At 36.6% G+C, this 27,945-nt stretch overlaps 1 protein-coding gene and 1 pseudogene across 3 annotated transcripts; both read left to right on the forward strand.

Annotated features, from left to right (window-relative positions):
* Positions 1-1,596: 1,596 nt before the first annotated feature.
* Positions 1,597-16,267, forward strand: LOC120185529 (annotated as a pseudogene).
* Positions 16,268-17,830: 1,563 nt separating this feature from the next.
* Positions 17,831-25,328, forward strand: LOC120185528. Of its 3 annotated transcripts, XM_039189717.1 has the most exons (11): positions 17,831-17,924; positions 18,830-20,485; positions 21,681-21,798; positions 21,872-21,957; positions 22,217-22,449; positions 23,333-23,419; positions 23,501-23,708; positions 23,785-23,986; positions 24,064-24,116; positions 24,594-24,797; positions 25,220-25,328. In XM_039189717.1, the coding sequence occupies exons 1-10, from the start codon at positions 17,886-17,888 to the stop codon at positions 24,756-24,758; spliced, it is 2,847 nt and encodes a 948-aa protein (XP_039045648.1). In that variant the 5' UTR covers positions 17,831-17,885; the 3' UTR covers positions 24,759-24,797; positions 25,220-25,328. The 3 variants fall into 3 exon arrangements, with proteins under 3 accessions (XP_039045648.1, XP_039045647.1, XP_039045649.1); XM_039189716.1 differs by lacking the exon at positions 25,220-25,328 and having other exon boundaries at positions 24,594-25,037; XM_039189718.1 differs by lacking the exon at positions 25,220-25,328 and having other exon boundaries at positions 23,609-23,708; positions 24,594-25,036.
* The last annotated feature ends 2,617 nt before the right edge of the window (positions 25,329-27,945 follow it).

Genomic DNA, 27,945 nt, shown 5'->3' on the forward strand with positions numbered 1-27,945 from the left:
AATCCATGGATCTTTGAGTTAAACTGGATTAGGGTGTTACATGACTATTCTAAGACTTGTTCCTATTCTAGATATAAATGACAAACTGATATAATACATTAAAAAAATTAGTCTCGAACATGTTATGTCAAATCATAACTTCCTGTAACTTAGGTAACAATGATATATTGCTAGATGTCACTCATTATTTGTAATATTAGAATGGTTCTAATTATTACTACTAACGTTACAGGAACCTACATGGTCACACCCAATGGTTGAAAAGAGCAATTTATAAATGTGTAACATATGTACAATTTTATTGTACATGATTAAAATGTGTAGTTAATATATATATATATATATATATATATATATATATATAATTTTAATTACACATTAAAATACCAAATTTAATTAAAAGAATATAATTAGGGTAATTATATTCCTTATTAAATTCATATTGAAACCCTAATACCTAGGGCGGTACATATAAAAGAGATATGTTAGTCTAGCAGTCGTTTAGTCTTTCGAAATTCCTCGAAATTGTTTTGAGAAAAAAATTGCTATCAACTGTTTTTCAACTGGGTGAACTAAGCAGAGGATGAGATATTTTTTCGTGGAGGTTAGGATTCAAATCGTTCATGAGATCGTGAATCGTTTTTGTATTGATGCTATTCAAGGAACCTAAGGTGAGAAATCGTATCTTTCCTCCCGATTTTGGTTTTATCATAGATGGATTGCTTGTGAGATCGTCGAGTTTGTTTCCGATGCGCCATGGGGTACACCGACGGTCCCAACATATACATCCCTACAAAAGTAGTACTCAATCCCGTAACCCCAATAACAATAATCCCTTTATCACTAAGGTTGTTCAATTCATATTTAAACCTTTTAAAAGTATATATATTATTATAAATATTTTATGAATAAACAATACTATTATCCTAATATTAATTAATAGCACATAACAATATTTTAACTCGTTATAAAGTGCAAAAACAATTGTATAATTAGTCTATTAAATAAGGATGAGTCTTTCACGTTCGATAAGAACCTTTAAGTCTCATTAACGATAAACACTGCTGAACACTATTAATTTAATTTATAAAAATTTAAAATTCTAAAGACTCAACGTATAATTATAAATTAATTAAAAATTTAAAGGTAAATTATTTAAAATAAAATATTAATTACATTATTTTTATAATATTTTTAACAAATTTTTAAATAAAATAAAATTTATAATTTACCTTTAAAAATTATTTAAAAAATTGTTAAAAAATATTATAAAAAATAATGTAATTAATATTTTATTTTAAATAATTTACCTTAAAATTTTTAATTAATTTTTGAATCATTTTAAAATTTTATATTTTTATAAATTAAATTAATAGTAAATAGGTGCATGAGGATAATAGTAATAAAAGAATAATAATGCATAATTTTTACAGCCTTTTTTTAAATTTTCGAAATCAATTTTGGATCTCGTTCTATATGCAATAGCTTATAGGTATTTAAGTCTAGTTCTGATTTAGTTTTTTCCCTTTTAATTAATTTTCAGTTTCAGGTGTGAAATTTTGAAGATTTGATTAGTAAAAGAAGGAAATAGTGATCATGGCATTAGGAAAATATGGTAGAGTAGATAATAGTATTACCAGTAATAGGAGGTCATCATCTTCGAGTTATGGTTCCACTGTTACCATAGTGGTTTTCGTGGGATTATGTTTAGTTGGACTTTGGATGATGAGTTCGTCCTAAGTTGTCCCCGATCAAAACATGGACAATGTGGCTTGTGAAAAGAAAAACAGTATCGATGACCAGGTTACACTGGTAATTGTTGGGGAAAACGGGTTATTTATCACACGAACGTAATTTTAAAATTGACCTAAAATGTCAAGATTAAACCATCAAAGGTTGCATAGCAGATAAACCTGTCAAACTATTGAATATTGAAACACAATGGAAAAGAACCGAATAAAAACAATAATGGAGAGAACACACCAAATTTACGAGGTTCGACGAGAATATCGTCTACTCCTCGGGCACCACACCGGATGATAACTTCACTATATCGCCAATAATACAACAAATGGAATTCTTTGGAATTCCCAAAGTGGGAGAATGAAGAATACAAGAGGAAGAGAGAACTTGTTTTTGGGATGATTTCTAATGGAAATACTTAGGCCTATTTATAGTTGAGTTTCAAGAACAATATGTTCAAAGTTTGGCCACCTACCAAAGAATTTTCCAATGTGTACAAGTTAGCCACCAAATATGAAATTCACATGTTCAAAGTTTGGCCACCAACCAAGATGAAATTTCCAATAAGTTGGCCACCAACCAAGATGAAATTTCCAACTTGTCAACTTAATTTCTAGACAAATCTAACAAATCTCCACCTTGGCTTGCAATTACCAAGCCTACTCAACTTCTTCAACTCCCCAAATTTATAGTGCCTCTAATTGCGCTCACAAGCGCCACACACCCGAAGGTGTTCATACTTTCAGGATGTTAATCAAGTTCAAACAATGATTGAACTTGATTACTGTTACCACCTTGGTCATCATATCTGCAGGATTTTCTAATGTCGTAATTTTCTGAAGTAGAATCTTTCCTTCTTCAAAGATCTCCCGCACAAAGTGATACCTCACGTCGATATGCTTAGTCCTTGAATGGTAGACTTAATTTTTCGCTAAGTGAATAGCGCTCTGACTGTCACAATAGAGACTAATGTGACTTTGAACAACTCCCAAGTCTTCCATCAACCCGTTAAGCCAAATTGCTTCCTTTACAGCCTCTGAAACTGCCATGTATTCTGCCTCTGTAGTAGACAAGGCCACCGTAGATTGCAATGTAGACTTCCAACTTACTGGGGCTTTAGCAAGAGTAAACAAATACCCAGTAGTTGATCGACGCTTATCCAAATCACCAGCATAATCGGAATCAACATATCCAACCATACACTGACCAAGTGCTTCATCCTGTTCAAAAACTAAACCAACATCCACGGTTTTTTGGAGATACCGTAGAATCCATTTTACAGCTTGCCAATGTCCTTCTCCAGGATCATGCATGTACCTGCTCACAACTCCAACTGCTTGTGAAATGTCAGGACGCGTACACACCATTGCATACATCAAGCTCCCAACTGCATTAGCATATGGAACTTTTGCCATATACACTCGTTCTTCGTTAGTTTTAGGAGATAATTGAGAACTAAGTTTCAAATGAGAAGCCAATGGGATACTTACATGTTTGGTGTTTTCATTCATGCCAAAACATTGTAATACCTTTCTCAGATACTGCTTCTGTGTTAAACAAAGCTTCCCTCTCTGTCTATCTCTGCTTATCTCCATACCAAGAATCTTCTTTGCCTCACCTAGATCTTTCATCTCAAACTCTTGATTCAACTGAGCCTTTAATTTGTCTATCTCCTTTTACTCTTCGAAGCGATCAATATATCGTCAACGTACAAGAGAAGATAAATGAAAGATCCATCTTTGAGCTTTTGCAAATACACACAATGATCATATTTGCTTCTAGTATACTTTTGCCTCCTCATAAAGCTATCAAATCGCTTGTACCACTGCCTCTGAGATTGCTTCAATCCATATAGTGATTTGTTCAGCTTACAAACCCATTTCTCACAACCACCATCTTTGTATCCTTCTGGTTGTGTCATATAGATCTCCTCTTCTAAATCACCGTGCAAGAAAGCCGTCTTTACATCAAGTTGAGCTAGCTCCAAATTCAACTGTGCTACCAAGGCCAACAATATTCTAATGGAGGAATGCTTCACAACAGGGGAAAATACTTCATTGTAGTCGATTCCCTCCTTTTGAGCGTAGCCTTTAGCTACCAACCGTGCCTTGTAGTGAACATCTTTCTTGTTATGAGATCCATCTTTCTTTACAAATACCCACTTGCATCCAATGGCCCTTTTACCTTTCGGTAATTGTGCCAATTTCCTAGTGTCGTTCTTTTGGAGAGATTGCATTTCTTCATCCATGGTACTTTTCCATTTATCACTTTCCAAGCTTTGTATTGCTTCTTGGTAAGTGATAGGGATATCATCATCAACAACTGGAAGAGCATAGGCCACCATATCAACAAATCGAGTAGGTCTACGAATTTCTCTCCTTGGCCTTGTAACTGCAAGTGTTTCTGATGTCTCCAATGGTTCTTGGGTTTGAACCTCTTCATCTTCTGATTCTTCTATTGGAGTTGAAGAATCAGCTACATCAACTTCTGGGATCATCATCTGCTGAAACTCCACCTGTTTTGGAGTATGCTCCACCTGCTGCGGAGTACTACTTGTTTGGATAGCTTCACTTGTTACCTTCTTTACTATGGCAGATTCATCAAAGGTAACATCTCTTGTACAAATTATCTTCTTGGTGTATAAACACCAAAGGCGGAATCCCTTCACTCCATGGGTGATTCCCATAAAGAGAGCCTTCTTTGCTCTCGGATCAAGCTTGGATTCCTTCACATGATAATAAGCAGTGGATCCAAATACATGTAAGGAATCATAATCAGTAGCAGGTTTTCCAGACCATACCTCCAATGGTGTTTTTCCTCCTATCGCTGATGACGGCAGACGATTAATGAGATGGCCAGCATATGTCACAGCCTCAGCCCAAAATGCCTTGCCTAACCCAGCATTAGACAACATACATCGAACTTTCTCCAATAGTGTTCGATTCATACGCTCTGCCACCCCATTCTGTTGTGGTGTATGTCTAATAGTGAAGTGTCGAACAATACCATACTCATGGCAAACGTCAAAGAATGGGTCACTTTTATATTCCCCTCCATTGTCCGTCCTAAGACGTTTGATCTTTCTACCAGTCTGGTTCTCGATCATATTTTTCCATTTCAGGAAAATTTGAAGCACTTCATCTTTAGACTTCATTGGATACACCCAAACTCTTCTGGAAAAGTCATCTACAAAAGTTACAAAATAATGGTTTCCTCCTAAAGACGATGTCTTTGAAGGACCCTATACATCTGAGTGAATATAATCTACAATACCTTTTGTATTATGTATAGTGGTGCCAAACTTCACTCTCTTCTGCTTTCCCAGAACACAATGCTCGCAAAAGTTCAATTTGCAAGCCTTTGCACCTTTCAACAATCCTTTCTTTGCCAGAATTTGCAAGGATTTCTCTCCAGCATGTCCCAACCGCATATGCCACAACTGGGTTGCGTCCAAATCATCACATCCGGAAGCTACTGCAACTGCTCCAATAATTGTACTACCTTGGTAGTAATACAAATTATCTTTCCTGATGCCCTTCATCATCACAAGTGCGCCATAGGTGACTTTTAAAACTCCATCTCTCATAGTGACTACTGAGCCTTTGGATTCTAAGGCTCCCAACGAGATGAGATTTTTCTTCAAACTGGGCACGTATCGGACATCCATCAGAACTCTGGTTGATCCATCTTGATTCTTCAATCAAATTGAACCTATCCCAACAGTTTTACAGGCATTGTCATTGCCCATATAAACAACTCCTGCATTTAGTTCCACTAAATCGGAGAACCACTCCCGATTAGGGGACATATGATAGGTGCAACCCGAATCTAATATCCACTCATCGGAATGGAATGTTGTTGATGAAGCAACCAATGATATGTAGAGTCATGTGCATCATGCTCTGCAACACATGCATCTGGAGCAGCTTTTTCTTTCTTCTTCAGCTTCGAACAATCTTTCTTCCAATGGCCTTTCTCATGACAAAAGGCACATTCATCTTTTCCCAGTCTGGACTTCGACTTTGATCTCCCTCTCCACTTTGGATTTTGACTTTTCGAGCGACCTCTTGCCACCATGGCCTCTGCTGCTTCGTACTTGCTCTCCTTCTTGGTTTTCTTCCTGAGTTCATAACTATACAAAGTAGCAGTTACATCTTTAAGGGTAACATTATCCTTACCATGAAGTAACGTTGTCTCAAGGTGCTCAAATTCATCTGGAAGAGATGACAACAACATCAAAGCCAAATCTTTATCTTTGAAGGTTTCATCCATGCCCAATAAGTCTTCCACTAGCTCATTGAATCAGTGATGTGTTCATTCATACTGGTGCCTGGTTGATAATCAAATATGAACAATCTTTTCTTCATGTGGAGACGATTCTGAGAGCTTTTCTTCAGGAATTTTTCCTCCAAAGCTTTCCACATCTTACTTGCAGAAGTCTTGTTCATGTAGCCATACTTCTGCTCCCTGGAAAGACAAGATCGAATCGTGCTGCACGCCAAATGATTGATTGTTCCCCATTCTTTCTCCTCCATATATTCGAGCTTTTCTTCCTCAATGGCGATGTCTAGACCTTGTTGGAATAAAGCGTCTAACACCTCGCCTTGCCACAAGCCAAAATGACAGGATCCATCGAACAACTCCACCGAGAAATTTGCATTTGACATCACCCTCCTCACCGGTCCAGATGAAGAGCTTGATGTCTCAACTGATCCGTATTTTGGCATTTTAATTCTAACAAACAATATTCGATATCAAGAGAACTTCACTATATCGCCTATATTACAACAAATGGAATTCTTTGAAATTCCCAAAGTGGGAGAATGAAGAATACAAGAGGAAGAGAGAACTTGTTTTTGGGATGATTTCTAATGGAAATACTTAGGCCTATTTATAGTTGAGTTTCAAGAACAATATGTTCAAAGTTTGGCCACCTACCAAAGAATTTTCCAATGTGTACAAGTTAGCCACCAAATATAAAATTCACATGTTCAAAGTTTAGCCACCAACCAAGATGAAATTTCCAATAAGTTGGCCACAAACCAAGATGAAATTTCCAACTTGTCAACTTAATTTCTAGACAAATCTAACAGTAATCGATAACAGCAATGACACAAGCAACGGCCTTCAATTCGAAGATAACCTCGGGGATGTACCTGAGGATGCCAGGAAAGGAGACTTGATTTTGAGTCTGGCTAAAGATGATGACAAGGGCACTGACAACTTAAATACACAAGAAAACAAGAGGAATACTGAAGAGAGTAAGTTGTATGAGTCTGAGAATGATAAGAAGCAATTGGATTCTGAAGTTGGACGGACAAACAACAATAGTGGGGAGAATTTACCCAAGGATGCTAGTGGGGCTAAAGATGGAGGCACTGGCAACTTAAACACACCAGAAACTGAAGATAGTAAGTTGGATGAGTCTAAGAAGGATAAGAAGCAATTGGATTCTGAAGGTGGACAGACAATCAACAACAACAAGAGTGGTGAGAATTTTCCCAATGATGCTAGTGAGGCTAAAGATGGTGGCACTAGCAACTTAAACACACCAGAAACTGAAGAGAGTAAGTCAAATGAGTCTAAGAAGGATAAGAAACAATTGGATTCTGAAGGTGGACAGACAAACAATAACAAGAGTGGTGAGAATTTTCCTAAGGATGCTAGCGGGGCTAAAGATGGTGGTACTGGCAACTTAAACACACCAGAAACTGGAGAAAGCGAGTCGGACGAGTCTAAAAAGGATAAAAAGCAATTGAATTCTGAAGGAGGACAGACAAACGTCAGTGGTGATAATTTATTCAAGGAAACCAGGAAAGGGGACTTGAATGAGAGTCTGGATAAAGGTGATGGTACTGAAAACCTAAATACGAAAGAAAAAAATACCAGTGAAGAGAGTAACTTGGATGAGTCTAAGAAGGATAAGAAGCAGTTAGATACTGAAGGTGGATAGAGAAACAACAATGATGAGAATTTGGGTAGATCATAGGGTTCTAAAGAGAATCCCAATCCCAATGACAAAAGTTCTGATCCGGGGGAAAGCAATGAGAAAGCTGTCTCCAATGAGAATGACAAGAAGTCTGATTCTGGTAGTGGTGAAAAGAAACCAGATAAAAAATCATCTGAAACTAATGTTGATCAAAATGACAAAAATGAGTCTAACAAAAAGGATTCTGAAGGTGGACTATCAAACAACAATAGTGGTAAGAATTTGGGTGGATTAGGGGATTCTGGAGTGAAGCCTGATGACAAATGTCTAATTCAGAAGAGGGCAACAATGAGAAGAATGCCGATAAATCTGATTCTGGTGGCGGTGAAAAGAAACCAGATGAAAATTACTCTGGAATGAATGGAACTAAGGTGGTTGGTCAGATAGAGGGTAAGGTTGATCAAAATTATAAAAAGGAGTTAGATAAAAGCTCTGACGAGGCAAAAAATGATCATGTAGTGGAAAATCAGAGTTTAAATAAAGTTTCCTCCTCTGGTGCTCAGTCTATACTTTTGAGTGAAACCAGTACTCGGAATGGATCATTCTCTACTCAGGCGGCAGTTTCAAAAAATGAAAAGAAGACTCAGTTAGCATCCAAGGAATACATTTGGAAGCTTTGCAATTCTACTGCTGGGCCTGATTATATCCCATGTCTTGACAATTGGGAAGCAATCAAGCATCTTCGTACCAACAAACATTATGAACATCGAGAAAGGCATTGCCCTGAAGAACCACCTACCTGTCTTGGTCCTCTTTCTGAAGGATATAGATGCCCAATTGGGTGGCCAAAAAGCAGAGAGAATGTACTTTTACTTCACATTTGCTGGTTCACTTTTTCGCTTTAATTCCGTGCTTGAAGAGATGAATTAACGAACGAGTTCTTGTTACTGCAGATATGGTATCGTGATGTTCCACATACTCAGTTGGCATAAATTAAGGGTCATCAGAACTGGGTTAAAGTAACTAGAGAGTACCTCACATTTCTCGGTGGTGGAACTCAGTTTAAGCATGGTGCTCTTCTCTATATTGACTTCATTGAAGAGGTGAGTGCTCAAAACGATTCTATTGTCTTCAAACTTCAGTATTTTATCATATCGTTCATTACTGTTTCTCATCCCCTTCTTGTAGTATCTACTTCTTGAACAAGTTTTGAGTTGTTTGCAGACATTTTTATTTTATGTTTATCAACGTGTTTGTTTAAGTTTCATGAATGGTAACGAAAAGTTCCATTTTTGTAGGTTTTGCTCATTTACAGCTCTAGTCGTTTTATTGCACAAATCTATTTACAAATATTTGATATGATTTATAAAGAACCATGGCATTCCATGTTGCATTTGAAAAATGATGGCAGTAAGCAGTATGAGTTTAATGCAGGGGTCAGTCTTTTCCTCTCCTGCAATTTGTTCTTTCAACTTGTGCTTAATGTTTGATTATTATTCTGTAGTCTGCACCCGATATAGCCTGGAGAAAACGCTCTCGTGTGGTACTGGATGTTGGGTGTGGGGTTGCCAGCTTTGGAGGTTTTCTTTTTGACAGAAATGTGCTTGTTATGTCATTTGCACCTAAAGATGAACATGAAGCTCAAGTGCAATTTGCACTTGAAAGGGGAATTCCTGATGTGTCTTCTGTGATGGGAACTAAGAAACTTCCCTACCATTGCAGAGTATTTGATATTGTTCATTGTGCACGATGTAGAGTGCCATGGCACATAGAAGGTATCAAACAACCTTATTTGATAAAATTTTAACTATGATTCGTATTAGACTCAGTAATCAGTTGCTAGAATTGCCTTTTATAAATTGTCCATGCTTGAATATTCATTGGTCTTAACAACATGCAGGCGGTAAACTCCTCTTGGAGCTCAACCGTTTGCTTCGACCTGGTGGTTTCTTTGTGTGGTCCGCAACTCCTGTTTATCAGAAAGGTCATGAAGATGATGAAATCTGGAAAGGTACATGATCCTATCGTGCCATCTATGTGTATTGTGTGAGAAATTTATTGTGTCTAACACCTGCAGCAACTTGTGTGGATTTTCCGCAGCAATGGTTGAACTAACAGAAGCTACGTGCTGGAAGCTTGTGAATAAAACTAGGAAGCATCGAATAAATAGGGTAGCTGTATGTTGGGAAATAAACGAGTAACAAGTAATTTCCCTATAGCCAGATTAGTGAGAATACAAAATAAAAACGAAAAAAATAATACCCGAAAAATTGATAACGGAGTTCAGCCAATTGTGCTTACGTCTTCGGACTGCTGCAGATCTTTTACTAAAGAGAAACAATTACAGGTGTTTACAAAACACACTTGAGAGAGAACTAGAAGATTTTGGGATGATTTAGAAGCTAAATGAGCTAGGGTATTTATAGTTGAAGCTTAAGGGCTAATCTTGTAAATACCCTAAAGTGTGCAGTGGCTAAAATGTAATTAACCCTATTATATTTTAATTAAAAATTTAGGGCACCGAATTCGGTGCCCCTTTTGTTGAATATGTGCTATAATTTTATTAATTTTCAACACCCCCACCGAATTCTGACTTTTCCTCCAACAATCTCCCACTTGAAGAATGATTTTAATCTGTCTTCACACCTCGATCAATGCAACAGTATTTCTGGTCTTGTTATTCTAGCATGCCAACTGAAGTTGAACACAACTTCAGTTTGTCTGTGGTCACCGTCTTTGTTAACATGTCTGCCGGATTTTGAACTCCACTAATCTTTTCAAGTTTCAAAATCACATCTTCTAGAAGAGACCGGATAAAATGATACCGTAATTGTATGTGCTTCATCTTGGAATGAAAAGACGGATTCTTCGCTAGATGGATAGCACTTTGACTATCATAATACAAGACATTGTTTTCTTGTTTCTTGCCTAACTCTTCCAAGAAACTTTGGAGCCAAACCATCTCCTTTCTGGCTTCCGTAACAACGACATATTCTGCTTCAATGGTGGAGAGAGCAACTATCTTCTATAGTTGAGAAACCCAACTCACTGCTGTACCTCCTAGAGCATAGAAATACCCTATAGTGCTCCTTCTGATGTCAACATTTCCGGCTAAGTCAGCATCTACATAGCCTGTCAGTATCGTATCTCCACCTTTGAAACAAAGTGCTTTGTTTGTAGTACCCTGCAGATATTTGAGGATCCATTTGATAGTTTCCCATTGTACTTTGCTCGGATTATTCATGTACCTGCTAACAGCTCTCACTGTATGAGCAATATCTGGTCTGGTACAAACCATGACATACATCAAAATTCCAATTGCTGAGGCATACGGCACCTTCACCATGTGTGCACGTTCTTCCTCCGTCTTTGGTGACTGTTCTTTGGAGAGTCTAAAATAAACACCTAAGGTGTACTTACTGGTTTAGCATCTTGCATGTTGAACCTGGAGAGTACTTTGTTGATGTGCTCAGCCTGTGATAACATCAAAGTCCCCGACTTTGTGTCTATCTTGATCTTCATCCCAAGAATCTGCTTTGCTGCACCCAGATCTTTCATTGCAAACTGCTTCGACAATTTTTGCTTCAAGTTTATAATCTCTTGCATGTCTGAGCCTGCAACAAGCATGTCATCAACGTACAACAATAAAATAATGAAGCTATTGTCGAACCTCTTGATGTAGCAACAATGATCTGCTTGGCATCTGGTAAATCCACTACTACTCATGAAGCTATCGAACTTCTTGTACCATTGTCTAGGAGCTTGTTTTAAACCATACAAGCTCTTCTTCAACCTGCATACCAGGTTTTTCTTGACTGCCTCATATAGATTTCTTCCTCTAAATCACCATGAAGGAAAGCTGTCTTTACATCTAACTGCTCAAGATGTAAATTCTCTGCAGCTACAATTTTCAACACCAGTCTGATAGTAGACAGTTTCACGACTGGAAAGAAAATTTCATTGTAGTCAATACCTTCTTTTTGCTGAAAACCTTTGACAACCAATCTCGCTTTGTAACGTTTGCTCCTATCGTGCTCTTCTTTGATCCTGTAAATCCACTTGTTGTGAAGCGCTTTCTTGCCTGGTGGTAATTCAGCTAATTCCCACGTCTGATTTGACATAAGCAAGTTCATCTCATCTTTCATGGAAGACTCTCACTTGACTGAATCCTCCACTTGCATTGCTTCATCATAGCACTCTGGTTCACCATTGTCAGTCAGCAACAAGTAGTGCAAAGAAGGAGAATACCGTTGGGTTGGTTTAGGAATTCTGGAGGAGCGTCTTAGTTCCGGTGTGCCTGGTTCTTCTTGAACTGCTTCAGGACTGATCTGAACATCATTTCCAAAAATCCCCTCAAACTCAGCAAATTCCTTTGTTTCATCTTTGGTATTGGAGATGCTTGATTCTACAGTTGACATGTCTTTATACATCACATTCTCATTGAAAATGACATCTCTGCTTCTGATGATCTTCTGATTTTCATAGTCCCAAAACCGGTAACCGAACTCATCACCGCCGTAACCAACAAAGGCACATTTGTTGGACTTAGCATCAAGTTTACTTCTTTCAGCAGAGTCTATGTGTACATAAGAAATACAACCAAACACTCTTAAGTGTGAAAAGTTTATTTCTTTCTTGCTCCAAACTTCCTCTGGTATTCTGCCATCCAAAGGAACTGAGGGCCCACGGTTGATCAGGTAAGCTGCAGTGTTGATAGCTTCAGCCCATAGAAATTTGGGCAATCCAGCATGTATCCTTATGCTTCTGGCACGTTCATTCAGAGTTCTGTTCATGCGCTCTGCTACGCCATTCTGCTGCGGTGTCATGGGAATTGTTGTCTCCATCTTGATCCCATTGTTTGCGCAGAAGTCTCTGAATCTCCTATTTCTGTACTCTCCTCCATTGTCAAACTTCAACCGCTTGACTTTCAGACCAGTCTCATTTTCCACCATGGCCTTCCATTTTCTGAAGGCATCAAAGACTTCTGATTTCTTCTTCAGAAAATAAACTCACACCTTCCTTGTAGAATCATCGATGAAGTTGACATAATATAGTGAGCCTGCAAGAGATGGAACTGGAGATGGTCCCCATACATCAGTACGAACCAACTCTAACTTTTCAGCCTTGGGTGTCTTATCAATCTTTGCAAAGCTGAATTTCTTTTGTTTACCAAAGATGCAATCCACGCATAGTCCGACATCTACATTCTTTAGGTTCGGCAACTTTTCTTTTGACAAAAGTGTCTTCATCCCTTTCTCGCTCATATGGCCAAGCATTTGGTGCCATAGGTTTGATTTTCCATCAGCATATGCTACTGCAATGATATTCTCTAAATTTGAGGTTATATAGAGAGTACCAGTTTTCTTACCACGAGCAATGACGAGTGCTCCTTTAGTAATCTTCCATTCACAGCCTGAAAAGGTTGTGCTAAATCATTCACCATCAAGCTGTCCTACAGAAATCAAATTTCTTTTGAGGCTAGGAATATGTCTCACTCATTTCAGCGTCCAGGTGGTCTGGTTTGGCAACTTTAATCGGATGTCTCCTTTTCCGACGATCTTCAAGGTTTCATCATCGGCTAGATGAACCTTTCCAAAATCACCACTGACATAGTTTTCCATGATTTCTCGGCATGGGGTGGAGTGGAAAGATACCCCTGAATCCAAAATCCAGGATTCAATCAGACTGTTGACGCTTAGAATCATGGCATCACCTGTCTCCTCTGTCATGTTTGCAGATTCCTGTGTGCCGGTATCTTTCTTCAGTGCTCGACAATCCCTTTTAAAGTGACCCTTCTTGCCACAATTATAACATGTAAAATCTTTCTTTCCCGTTATTGATTTTCCCCATCTGGATTTCGATCTGCCACAATTTGAATTTCTTTCTGAAGTTCTCCCTCTGGACTCCGTGTGCAAGGCTGAGGAGGTTGATGCTTCACCCGATTCTCTCCGTCGAATTTCTTCGCTCAGTACCAGATCCCGAACATCGTCGAATTTCAATTTACTATTTCTCGACGAGCTGCTAACTGCTGTAACAGTAGCATTCAAACTGTCTGGTAGAGATGATAAGAGAATTAAAGCTCGAACTTCATCATCGAATTCAATTTCCACGGAACTCAACTGGGTTGTGATTGTGTTGAGTTCATTCAGGTGTTGAGCCACTGATGCCCCTTCCGTCATCCGCAAATTGAATAATCGCCTCATCAAATGAACTTTGTTTGAGGCCGATAGCTTCTCATACATACTGGAGAGAGCCGCCATAAGACCCGCCGTGGTCTTTTCCTTTGCTATGTTGAAAGCAACATTTCGGGACAACGTCAGTCGGATAACTCCGAGGGCTTGTCGGTCGAGAAGAGCCCAGTCTTCATTCTTCATGACCTCTGGTTGCTTTCCTAAGAGGGGTTGATATAGATTTTTCTGGTACAGAAAATCTTCGATCTGTATCTTCCAAAAACCAAAGTCCGCACCATCAAACTTTTCAATTTTCACATTCCCTTCGTCTACAGCCATCGCTCCCACTCGAATCTGGCTTATTCGGATCGTTTCTGACAATTTGTGCGAACCACCGTGTATTATAACACATCCGTCGACAAATTCGTATTGCTGACAAAATTTCACTATTCACGAAATTTACTATTCACGTGAATAGTAATGAATAGTAACCTCGCAAAAATTTGACAAAATTCACAACCCAAAAGCTCTGATTACCGGTTGTTGGGAAATAAACGAGTAACAAGTAATTTTCCTATAGCCAGATTAGTGAGAATACAAAATAAAAGCGGAAAAAATAATACCCGAAAAATTGATAACGGAGTTCAGTCAATTGTGCTTACGTCTCCGGACTGCTGCATATCTTTTACTAAAGAGAAAAAATTACAGGTGTTTACAAAACACACTTGAGAGAGAACTGGAAGATTTTGGGATGATTTAGAAGCTAAATGAGCTAGGGTATTTATAGTTGAAGCTTAAGGGCTAATCTTGTAAATACCCTAAAGTGTGTAGTGGCTAAAATATAATTAACCCTATTACATTTTAATTAAAAATTTGGGGCACCGAATTCGGTGCCCCTTTTGTTGAATATGTGCTATAATTTTCTTGATTTTCAACACCCCACCGAATTCTGACTTTTCCTCCAACACTGTAGCAATATTTAAGAAGCCTGATTCTAACGACTGCTATAATGGAAGGTCAAAGCAAGAGCCTCCACTCTGTCCCAACTCTGATGATCCAAATGCAGCCTGGTAATGTTTCTTATTAACTCTGCTATAAAACCAAAACTCTGGTTAAAAACAAATCTAACACTTCTTGTTAAAATGACAAGATCCATCGAGTGGCTTAACAAGATGCTAACTTGCATTCTTTGAGTTAGCTACTGAATTAAATTTTTAAATTTTATAGGAACGTGTCACTGAAAACATGCATGCACAAAGTGCCTGTAGATGCATCAAAACGTGGGTCTAAGTGGCCCGAGCAATGGCCGGCAAGATTGGAAAAATCACCTTATTGGTTGTTGAGTTCCCATGTTGGAGTTTATGGCAAAGCAGCACCTGAGGATTTTGCTTTAGACTATGAACACCGGAAAAGAGTGGTCCAATCATACAGAAAGAATATGGGAATAAACTGGTTATCTATTAGAAATGTCATGGACATGAAAGCTGTTTATGGAGGGTAAGAAAGTAAATATAAAGGTTTACTTTTTATTTTTAGGGTAAATTGTGTATTTAGTCATCCATATATTCTCGCGGTTCTATTTTGGTCACCCAACTATTTTTTTTTCAAATAAAATCTAACGTTACGTTTTAGTTCTGTTTTGGTCACCTGCCCTTAAAAAATTAACGGTGATGCTAATGTGTCATCATAAGGTAATATTACGTCATCATTAAAGAAATAAATAAAATTTATCATGTCAGCAGTTCTGTTTATTTTTTCACGGCTGGTGGTCAAAACGTAACGTTAAGTATGATTTTGAAAAGATAATAATTGGATAAACTAAATACTAGTTTATCCTTTTTTTTTTAATTAACGTTGAATATTCTTTTCCTTGATTCTGACATGCTCATAGATTTGCTGCGGCACTCAAAGATCTGAATTTGTGGGTAATGAATGTAGTCCCAATTCGCTCTCCTGATACCCTTCCTATAATATACGAGAGAGGTCTATTTGGTATGTATCATAATTGGTGTGAATCATTCAGCACCTATCCGAGGTCCTATGATCTTCTCCACTCTGACCACCTATTCTCCAAGCTTAAAAAGAGGTTTGTATGAACGTCTTCCTTTTTCTGATTCGATTAACATGAACGGAGTTAGGATTGAACTATGAGAGAATAAGTTGTTTCGATTTGATTTTGGAACTTGTAGGTGCAATATTGTGTCCGTGGTTGGCGAGGTCGATCGAATACTAAGGCCCGAAGGGATATTTATTGTTCGAGACAACTTTGAGACCATTAATGAGCTCGAGAGTATTTTAAGGTCTATGCAGTGGGAAGTGCTCACAACTTTCTCAAAGGACAAGGAGGGGCTGTTATGTGTCCAGAAATCAATGTGGCGACCCAAAGTGGTGGAGACGATCGCGTATGCCTTTGCTTAGTGGTACTTTCCTTTCAGATGACGATTGCCTCATTTATATGGCCAGGTGTTCTTTTTCTGTTTCAGTTAGTACCGTCTGAAAGTAATGGCGATTAGTTATCTATGTAAGCTCTTTAGCTTGTATGATGTTAGGCCTTTAATTTTGGATAACTTTTCTCTTTAACCTATAAGCATTTTGTCAAAGTTTTCATAAGCATCATTCTATTAGTTCTTAATGGAAAATGAATGCATTTCCATTGATTTTTTTTAGAAATGTTTAGTTAATTTATAGTTTGTAATTTATTTTTTTTTATATTTTTTTATCAATTGTATATAATTTAATATTATTAATAGTATAGTTATGCATCTAGAAATATAGCTATCCAAATGGTCATCTTGGAATCTAACGAAGAGGAGACTGTTATCTGCAGTGTTATTGTTAAGCAGTGGTCATTTGTTTTTTATTAGTCTAGAACGATTATAATTTATAAAGCAGTATCCGTTAAAAATATTCTTAATCAATTGATAATGTACTTACACCCTACAAACGCAACAAATATAGCTACTCGAACTCAAGGACCTAGTCTGATAGAAAATTATTTAAGGGGAGTTGTTCGTAATAGTAGAGGAGTTTGGAGCATTGATCAATTAATGTTGTTGAATTATGGGGTTGTTTCGTGGACTTTATTTGGTATTGCTAAAACTGATTCTTTATTCTCCATTAATTTTGTTAATAGTGTCGGAGGTAACCATCCTTCTTTTGGTTTGGTTAGGGGAATTCAAGAGTTTGTTTCCTCGGAAGTGCAAAAATTAAATGTTCATTTATTTCATTTTATGGGGTTGTTTCAATAAGTAGTTTTTGAAAGGGGTCGGAAATGCAACTTTTTCACTTAGCTAAAGGATATGAAGGCTTAAATTAAATGTTCAATGTTGATAAGGGACAAGAAGTAAACGTTACGTATTGACCAAGGGGACCAAGGGCAATGCCCTTCAACATATGCACGGATGCATGGATTTTTCATTCTAATTACGCACACGCACACAAATAGATTGAGAGGGGCAAGTGATACAGTATCTTGAAAATTTTAAATTATTTTATATTTTAAATTATTTTATATGTATTTTTTATTATAAATCTATTTCAATTTTTTAAAATTTTATAAATTCTTTTTTTATTATCCTTAATTAAGCATTCTTCGTGGTAAAGTGGTTAAAAAACTTAAGCATCAATCAATGCAAATCAAATTCTGATAATTACAAATAATTTTATACGCAATTAATTAATTATGTACGACTTTCTAACTATACACGAGTTTATTTTATCCCTATTTATTTAATTATTGTAGAAAAAAGGAAAATGTGATAGAGACTGAAAGACCATATTATTACCGTATTTTGCGGCAAAGATATGAAACCGTGGGATCAACGGCTTAGATCCAACGATCCACATCGAACGTACTTAAAAACAAATCTATCTAGTCCAACCGAAGATTAAAATATGGAAGTGTTAGCAGCAGAATATTTCCCTCCAAGATGCGGAATCCAATTACCCTACCGCTCAAGATATTGGTAAAATAAAAAGTCCAAAATTTTCTCCCCGTTAAAGCAAGATCCAGACTCTGTACAACTAGGAAACAAATTGAATTCATGAACCAGCGGAAGCTTCTTCTGAATGAAAGAGTCGAGGTAATGCTACTTCCTTTTAATTTTCCAAGTGTATTTTTTTCGGAATTTTCTTTATTTGTTGTTGTTGTTATTGTTTCCCCCTCGCTTTGCACCTCTTATTATTCTGTTTGGTTTCGTACTGAACATAATCGAGAGGAATTTGGTTCAAAGTCGAGATTAGTTTTATCTTATTGTTTTCCAAAATTTTCTGATCCACCTTTGGGTTGGCAATTTCTTTCTATTCATCCTGCATTTCCCCGGAAGCCAAACAGGAAACCTAACTGTTGTTTCTTTTGGAATTTTTTGTTTCTTAGCGAAATAGATTAGATGTTTTTTAACTACAAATTCAGGTTTCGAATTTAAATTGATTTTCCCGCATTTTCTGAATAACCACGCGGGAGCTTATTTTCTCTGGAAAAATTAGTAATTCCAAAATTATTTGTAGTTTTCTTGTTAGATAAGGTTGTATTCGCATTAATTTCCTTCTGGGTATGATACTGGGGCCTAATTGGTAAACATAAATAAGAGTTTCTTTCTCTTTTATAAATAAAAATTATAAAATTCTTTAAATTCTTTTAGTAATGCCGTGGTGAAAGTATTTAATTACTTTGAATAAAGTGAATTCCAAAAACTTAAATTTAAAATCAAACTTCTTTTTAGCTTGGTTCTCCAAGTTCTTCACACTTTTCAAGCTAATTTTTTTTCTTTTGAAACTTTCCTTTGAAAGAGAAGGTTGTATCCAAGGTCCCAATATAAGCAGGACATGGAGAAGGTCCTGATGTAAGAAATCTTCCCCCTATTTTAAACAACAGGCTATCTGTAAAAGTTCACGTATTGAAATAATTGTTGCATTCTTTTTGTCACAATGTTGCATCTATTTGATTTCCTGCTGTATTCATACAAGTTTCATTGTGGACTGTTTTTAGGTTCGCCAGTTTGAGGAAGGGTTACGGGGATCTTGGCACCCTGGGGTGGTGGTTGGTATTTCACATTTATCCAGATCTATTGAATATGATGAACTCTTATATGAATCAGGTGATTCAAAGCTCATTGAGTCCATCCCTGTGATGGAGGCAATTGAAGGTCTCCATACCCGTCGCCATGTTCCATCAACCTATCGAGGGCATATACGACCTCTTCCTCCCTCATCTCAACCTCATTCTGACAAAAACTTGGGTTTTGGGGTTTGTGTTGATGCATTTTTTGAAGATGCATGGTGGGAAGGGGTTATTTTGGATAATGATGATAATGCATCTGAGCGGTCTGTGTATTTTCCCGATGAGAATGATGAGTGCAAGTTTAGTGTGAGTCAATTACGTGTAGCTCATGATTGGGATGAGTTTCTGGGCATTTGGAGAGACCGAGGTACATGGATATTGGTGGAATTAGCTAAGGAGCTTGAAGGTGATGTCCCCTTGGCTTGTTCTTTAAAGAAAGTTTGGTCCTCCTTACGTTTAAATTATGGGTTTGAAAAGATGATATCTGAGTGGACTTGTGGCGTTCGGTCTGTTTGGAGGAAGTACTTCATGGAAGTTGTTCAGGAGATTGCAGTTGGGTCAAGCCGGCGAAATCTTGCTAATCGCAAAATCTTGGCATGGATGGTGCGAAAGAAAAGTAAAAAATCTAAGGATCCTGGGAAGGAGAATTCCCATTTATCTGACACTTTTGCACAAGCAGAAAGCTGCATTGATTTCAAGAATGCTAGATCATGTCAAAAAGGAGAGAGAAAAGGTCCTCTTAGTAAGCACAAAAGAAGGAAACAATCTGTAATGTCGAAATCAAAACATGAGGAGCAATCTAATATGAATACATCTGCCAGTAAAAGTTTTCAGACAGATAAATCATGTGAAGAAAAGCAAATGATGGAATCTGGTAAACTTGATAGTGAAATAGACAAGCAAAAGTCTCCTATACCGGGTGAAAATGAGAGTAATAGACTATCTGTTGACAGCTCAAGAGGAAGTAAAGACATTTCTTTTTCTGTCTCTAATGTTCAAGCCAATCAATCAGTTTACAAGACTTCCACTAAGCATGGGCAGATTGCTGGTAATCATGCTGTCATTTTTACTGACTCTAGCAAAATTCAGGGGAGCTGGCCGGCATTCTTCTCTCTTATTCCTAAGAAGAGAAGATCTTCATTAATGAGAAAAAGGGTTTCAAAAAACCATCAGCGACCAAATTCAAAGGTTAAAAATGTATCGAGGTTGAAGAAGGAGAATAAAAACACATCTTTCCTTGTTTATAAAAATGGTTCAGTGATGAGAAGGTTTTCAAAGAAACCTAAGCAAGATGATTCAAAAGCTGAAGCCAACCCTAGGAAAGAGGAGAAAGGCGTAGATGTCATAAACATAGAGGATGATTTAGTTGATGATCATCATTGTTTGAGTCTTCCAGTTGATAATTGTGGGAAAAAGGTTAGGTTTAAAGACATGGTGTCTCGTTCTCGGAGGCGCAAGAGGAAGCGGAAACGTTGTGGTTCTCGACTGCGTGATACTATATGTAGTGTCTGTCACTATGGAGGAGATCTTATAAATTGTGATCACTGTCCATGCTCATATCATTTAAGCTGCATTGACCTCGAGGTTTGTTCTTATTCATATTTTTATTTTTATCACTTATAAAATTTGTTTACGGTTTATACTGATAAATAGTACATACATTTTTTATTCTTTTGGATGCTTGAATTCGCATGGCAATACAGTTAAATTAATGCTACTGTTTTTTGGTTTTTGATGTAAAATACAATCTTTTAGATCTGAAAAGCGTTATTGCAGTTGTGGACTATTGATTTCTGTTATTCTAGGAAGATTGTTGTAAGGTAGATGATTCAGTTGGTGGAAGAAAAAGAAAGCTTTCAGATAGAAACCTCATTGCGTGCTAGGAAAATAATCTGAAAAAGAACTAACAGACTTGGTAAAATTAATCTAGGGCTTATATAGTGACATTTGTTTATGTGTTTTTTGGTGTGAGGTAATAGGATATTTTACTGACTAATTAACCTTGGTTTTTAAGCATTGTTTAATGCCAACAGAGTCACAAGGGATTACTATACTTAGCAAGATATTGAACTTCATAAGGGCTTACTATACTTAGTAAGATATTGTCTCTTTTTAAATGTATATATATATACACACACACTCAACTGTCTCTTTTTTTGTTGTTACAGAAGATAAGATATTTAAATTGCTATTTTTTTAAAAAAAAATCCAAAACTATTCAAAACAGTAAAAACAATATTATGTATTAAGACTAAGATTGTGAAATGAATAATTTTCAAAATTTGAGATTTTATAGTTTTCAAACAATATCATTATATTCAATGCTTAATCTTGAGTTATATACTAAACAATATTGATAATACATATACAGTGCTTATAAAATTTGTAGTTCATTTTTCAGTATTTAAATTTTCAGTGTATAAATCACATCTAAGTCTACTCATAGGAGTCCAAAATAACGTAAGGAAAATAGCCCCAAAAGACACAAAACTCTTTTAGCAAAAAGATGCTATAGGGTGTAGTGTCATGTTGCATATATTCGATGCTTCCACACTGGTTTTTCCCCCACACTTCTTCAGAAAGACTCTTGGTTCCTGAAAGTTTTCTTCATTGTTGGCTTCTTAATTTGTTCATTTTTTAGTTAAAGACTCTTGGTTCCTGAAGGGATTGGCGGCTGCTACTGTGGATTTCTAAATGCCTTAATATTCGTCCTTACTTTGTGCTTTAAATAGGGCCGGTGGTTTATTTTGATGGACATTTGCTGATCTTTTAATTTCAGGATGTACCTAATGAAAAGTGGTTTTGTCCATCTTGCTGTTGTGGACTGTGTGGCTTGAGAAATTGCAAGGATGGTAGTGAACATTTTACAAAAGTTTGTCTCCAATGTACCCGCCAATGTGAGTTTGGTTCGTGAGAATTTTGTCATTTCTGTCTCCAAGTATTTAATAAATCATCTCTTTTTCATTGTAGATCATGTTGCTTGCCAAAATGAAGCTCAGTGTATGTCTCCCACAGACCATCCAGTTGGGAGTTTTTGTAGTGAGGCTTGTTATAAGGTATAATTCCCTTGTTGTGTCTGACCTCATTTAATAGTTTTGGGAGTTATTTTACCCTCCTGTGTCCTATACCCTTCTCTTTCTCATTTTCATGCTGTAGGTGGTTTATTCAATTGGGTTTGAAAATTTTGGTTCTCTTTATTCCAAAATTGAACGGTTTTAATCTTTGTTGAATTTGTTTGTCTGCTTTTTGAGAACATTGGATTGAGAGTGACATTCTGACATGTTTATGATACATGGCAACATATATATGCTTCAGTTATGTGCTCAACTTCATCAACTTTTGGGAATTTCAAATCCCACTACGGTAGATGGAATAAGCTGGACACTGATGAGATCATTGAAAGATGTTTATAAATTTCCTGACATGTCAAAATCTCACACATGGATTAAGCTGTCTGATGTACTAGGAGTTATCCATGAGTGTTTTGAACCTGCTGAGGATCCTCATACCAAGAGAGATTTGGTCAGAGATGTTGTTTACAATTCAAGGTAAGTTTTTTCTTTAATTATTATTTTTTAGATGGTTAGATAAATTAATACTTGGAAGACCTTATTGTATTTAAAAAAATGTTAAATCATTGGTGAATGACGTGAGAATTTATATCATTCTCTTATCCAGCCAGTTCCCCCTTCATTTTTTGAAATCATTCTCTTATTGTAGGAACGTTGGGGACTTTTGGTTATCATGATACTGATGTCATGATTTGTTTTTTTTATATCACCATAGTTTTCTGCATGTTGCCTTGCTATTTGCTAGATCAGATTTTAGCTTTACCAATATTTTCTACATGCTATTCATGCCAAAGTTTATTGATGGTCACAAAAAATGGGCACTATGCTCAGACGTGGATCTCTGCATCAACCTTTGTCTGTCAATCACCTGAGCCTAGAGTTTAGCTGATATGAGCCATGGGGATTTTCCCCAGACTTGATGTATGGACTTTGGAGGGATAATGAGTAGTTGAAATGCGACTGGTTATTTTTTTTAATTTACGTTGATGTTTCCTGGCTGATCAGTCTGCTGGTTAGAAGACCTTGCCACTTTGGTTGGCTATTCATTGTTGACCTGTTCACAGTGTTTTTCTCTGGGCCTTTTTTCCTTTTCAAATAAAAAGAGTTCTGTATAGTGTTTTCTTCACTTAATATGCTTCTCATTAGGATTGATGCTTCTAGAGTTAGGTTAATACAATTGCTTTAAGAGATTGGATATTCTCCTTTTGAGTTACTTTCTGTTCATTATTAGATGCCTTAAAACTATGTACAAGCAAAATTAAGAAGCGTAATCTTATTACTCAGTCATTTTAAAAAGCTGGATCTAAGATTAACTTCTAGCAACTGATTTTTATCTTCTCTTTCATATTCCCTGGTGAAGGTCCAAACTTAAGCGAGTAGATTTTCGTGGATTTTATGCCATGGTTCTCCATAACGGTCGTGAAATTTTATCAATAGCCACAGTGAGGTAGCTTTCTTATTTCCTTCTTCTGAGGATTGTCGAATTCAGTTACCAGAAATTTCATTTTCTTTTATATTTGATTTTCAGGATAAAAGGACTAAGGGTTGCAAAGAGGCCTTTAGTTTTCCTTTTATTTTTGAGGGTTTTGGAATTTGGTTACCATAAGCGTCTTTTCCTTTTATATTTGATTTTCAGGATATATGGACTAAAGGTTGCCGAGATGCCTCTAGTTGCTACACCTTTCCAATATCGTCGGCAGGGTATGTGTCGACTTCTCTTCCAGGAGTTGGAGAAGGTAATTTCTTTGGTTGTGCTCTTGTTACCATGCAAAAAGTTTCTCTCTTTTTAATTGTGCGCATGTTCATTTGCAGCTGCTCGTTCAAATTGGCGTTGAGAGATTAGTTTTGCCTGCAATACCTCAGCTTAGAGAAACATGGGAAAAGTCCTTTGGTTTCTTGGAAATGCCATTTTCTGAAAGGCTGCAATTCTTGGGCTATCCTTTCTTGGCCTTTCAGGGGACGACAATGTTACAGAAACTCCTTAGTAACTCTATTACTGATATAGGGATGAGAGGTACCAATGGTGCTTTCCTTATTACTGAGAAAAAACTGTATCCTTCAGTATTTATTACTGTCTTGATTTTCTTGTAGATTCTGCTGGAAAATCTTCTGATTTTGGAGGAAATGCGGCAAATAGCTTTAAGGTTACCTTTTATTATCTCTTCTTTGTCATTAGTATTTTGATATTTATTCCTGGTTATTAGATTCACAACCATGCTATGTGAGCACTTTATTCTGGATGTTGCTAAGTTAAGCTGTGTTGCATATGTGTGTATACAGACAAATCATTTGGTTTCAATTGCATGTTATTGATTTGTAAATCAGTTGTATCTATTTGCTTCTATTCTATTCTTTTTAACATTTATCACTTTTTTGTGTGCGGATAAGTAAAAAGATTTGGACCATTCTTGATTTGTGCATTTCCTCCTTACACCGGGACTATGCTAATTGCTTCTTTATCATTTCAAATTTATTGGAATGTCGGTGTCCCTTAGGGGGGCAAAATTTATCAAGTTCAGTGCTAACATTGGTCTTCTAGCTGTCTTGATTTCAGCAGCACAATCACTTGTTTCTTTTTTTTATCCAGAAGTTTTCATTCTAATCTTGTTTTAACGTTGTAGAATCAAATGCAAGGGTCTGGTAGCAAGGACATGTTCAACGGCTTGTTTTACGAGTGCAGACTGAAAGAAGACATTATTGGGAAAGAAAATTTTGTCAACAACTGTGGTGGACTAACGCAACTTTCCGGAAAATTGTGCAAAAGTAGACGAATACTGGCTACCTGAGATCGAGATACCAATGAATGGAAGTAATCAAAAACTCAGGTGATCATCTATCTATACTGCTTTCAGGAGAGTGCAGTTGAAATATTTTTTGTTGATTGCCCAACTGTGGCAGTAAATAGCAACTCTAACCTGTGGATTTTAGTCACCCTTTTTTGTTTATGCAACTAACATACAATTCTCACACAAATTCTTCCCGACTTGTTAAAGGTAGAACCCTGACCATGTGTTTATGACAACTTAGATTAAAAGATTTTTGAGTGAGCTAAGATTGAATGTTGTACCTAAAAATAAGACTCGACCAATTGTTTAAACACTTCTGTAGAATGTTGTTTGAACCATATCCACACTTCTTTAGCGTTATTAGAATTTTTTTACCGTTAATAATTTTGTTTGCATGAAATGATGCCTATTGTATGACCTTATGCACAATGGCTAATGCTAGGCTCTCTTATCTGCTATAGCCCTAAAGGAATCATTCAACATAAACCTATGTTGGCCATCTCTTTTGAGGAAAACAAACATTTATAAAGGGTACGTTTGATTTATGGAATACAAGATTACATCTTATAATAAGATTTGGAAGATTATTTAGCTCACTATTGAATATGTTACATTATCTTATTTGGTTCATTTGGTTGTAATGTAGGGTTTTAGTATTTGGTTGACGGAATACAATATCATCTAAAACTATATTTTATTAAATTGTCATCATTATATAATTTGTTTCATGTTTAACATATATAATGAAATAAATTGAATCAATTTTAGATGCCTTTGGCAATTAAATACGTTAAAAACTTATGTATGCTCTCCAATGAGAATTAGATTTCATCAATAGTAATGTTTGGATATTTGATTAGGGCATCAATTGCACTAAACTAGTTTCTTATTTTCATCTAGTTCATAAATGGATGGCAAATGGTATTTTATTTCTAATAAAATATATTTTTAATTTAAGGGGTAGAGTAATTTTTTAAAAAAATGAATATTATACTAAACACTGATTTACAGCGAATGACTATGATGCCCTTTTGATTGCTTTCCCCAACTTTGTACATCAACACCAACAATGGGCAAATGTTGCCTCGCTTATTTCATGATACTTCATTTTTTACTGTAGATTGGATCTTTATTAGATTTTACTTTGCATAAAGTAATTATTTTGAGAGGTGGATCGAATTTAATTTTTATTTTCTAATGGTGCATTTTCTAATGTAATATGATATCTAGAAATGTCGTATATCAGGGATCTCCTATGGGAAAGAGATGGAATTTATTCGGACGTTAAAATGTTTTTGGATCGGTGGGTATGCGACACACAGTATCGAAATTGATCTAATTTTACCAAAATGTTTGGAGTAATTAACATGCAACTATTCTAATTTAACCAAAGTCTTAAGTTTGAGTAATTGAGAATGTGACTTCATCTCATCAATTCTTCTTGGGCCGCGATTCTTTGATTCTCATATGTTGAGTTTCAGGCCCTGAGTTTTTCTGATCATCGTGTTGGTATTGCTTGGCTTAGTAGGGAAAATCCAGTTTCTAAGCCTAAGTCATTTAAATCTTTTAATTTTGGGTTAGCCACCCCGATTTCCTCAGTGTTGTTGATGAGTCTTGCAAGGAGCCTATCCACTGCAGTGATCCTTTGCATTGTTTGTTCCTTAAAAAGATTGAAAGGGAGTTTGAAAGCTTTGAATAAAACTCACTATGAAGACATTTCTATTCGGGTGAAATTGAAGAAAAATAGTTGGAAAAGCAACAAATGATGAATATGTATGGGAATTTTCCTATTGATGTTGTTCAATAGAAGACTTTGTTTGATGAGTTGTGTGAGCTGGAGAAGGCTGAAAGCCTGTTTTTTCAGGCAAAAAAAACGAAAGTTAAATGGCTACATGAGGGGGATCACTAGGTTTTTTCATTCTGTCGTTATGGCTAAGCAAAAAAAAAGCACATTGTTAGAGCTCTGCAAGATGAGTTTGGGAAAAAGTTGGATACTTTTGAGGGAATGACCACTAAGGTTACAAATTTTTTTATTAAGCTCATAGGCTTTAAGGATACCAACGTGCATAGATATGATGTGGATAAGCATGGGGGTATTCTTCAATATTCCTTACTTGATGGAGTTGTTGAGGTGTAGATCAGGGATGTCACTGATGTTGAAATTAAGACTGCTATTTTTGGCTAAGGGAATGATAAAGCCCCTGGTCATGATGACTATACTTCTCACTTTTTCAAGTTAGCTTGGACTGTTGTGGGGAATGATTTCACTACAAGGGTAAGGCGTTTATAGCTCAGGAGGTGGTAAAGAGTTTTTGTCCTATATCCTTTTGTGAATGAGAGATGTATTATGGACACCCTTCTAGCTCAGGAGGTGGTCAAGGGCTATGCGAGGAAGTCTATGTCCCTTAGAAATGCTCTTAAGGTAGACTTGCAAGAAGCATTTGATTCTTTGGATTAAGATTTTATCCTTAATGTATTGGAGGTTATGGGGTTGCTTGGTGTTTTTAGGGAACGGATTGTTGTTTCTCTAACTTCTTCTAGGTTTTCCATTTCCTTGAAACGCTGGTTGAGTATTTCAAGGGGGCTAGGAGCATTAGGCAAGGGAATCCTCTTTCCCTTTACCTAAATGTCCTAGCTATGAATGTGCTTTCCAGGGTCTTAAATTTGGTTGCTATAAAAGGGATATTTGAATTCCACCCATAATGTAAAATGATAGACCTCACTCATCTTTACTTTGTAGACGATCTATTGAGTTTTTGCAAGGTCAATTTAGAGTCTTTGGGGTTCAATGTCTTTTAGGGGAGTTTTATGTGATGGTAGGCTTCATGCTAAATGTTGCAAAGAGTGAGTTATTCTCCTCTGGGGTTCTTGATAGTCAGCTGCAGGTTATTCATACACTCTAGTTTCAGACTTGGTTGCCTTTATGTTCGGTATATTGAGGTCCTTCTTGTGACTCATAAACTCATCGAGAAGGATTGTTTATCTTTATTAGAGAATATTAAGGCTAAGTTGGGAAATGGACTGGTAGGTTATTAAGCTATACAGGGAGGCTCCGGCTCATTATGTTTGTGATGGTTAGCATTGCCAATGCCAATTTCTAGTGCCACCATCTTTTTCTTCCCATGGTTGTGATTAAGAAGATGAATTAGTTGTGCATGAGATTCTTTTAGAAGGGTCAAGATGTTAG

The sequence above is a fragment of the Hibiscus syriacus genome, unplaced genomic scaffold (genome assembly GCF_006381635.1).
Source record: "Hibiscus syriacus cultivar Baekdansim isolate YM2019G1 unplaced genomic scaffold, ASM638163v2 tig00113124_pilon, whole genome shotgun sequence".
Classification (NCBI taxonomy): domain Eukaryota; kingdom Viridiplantae; phylum Streptophyta; class Magnoliopsida; order Malvales; family Malvaceae; genus Hibiscus; species Hibiscus syriacus.

Coding starts and splice junctions, on each gene's coding strand:
- LOC120185528 (XM_039189717.1), top strand. CDS start 17,886: ATGAACCAGCGGAAGCTTCTTCTGAATGAAAGAGTCGAG. Junction 21,958..22,216: donor GTAGTGAGGCTTGTTATAAG/GTATAATTCCCT, acceptor TATATGCTTCAG/TTATGTGCTCAACTTCATCA. Junction 23,987..24,063: donor TACTGATATAGGGATGAGAG/GTACCAATGGTG, acceptor ATTTTCTTGTAG/ATTCTGCTGGAAAATCTTCT.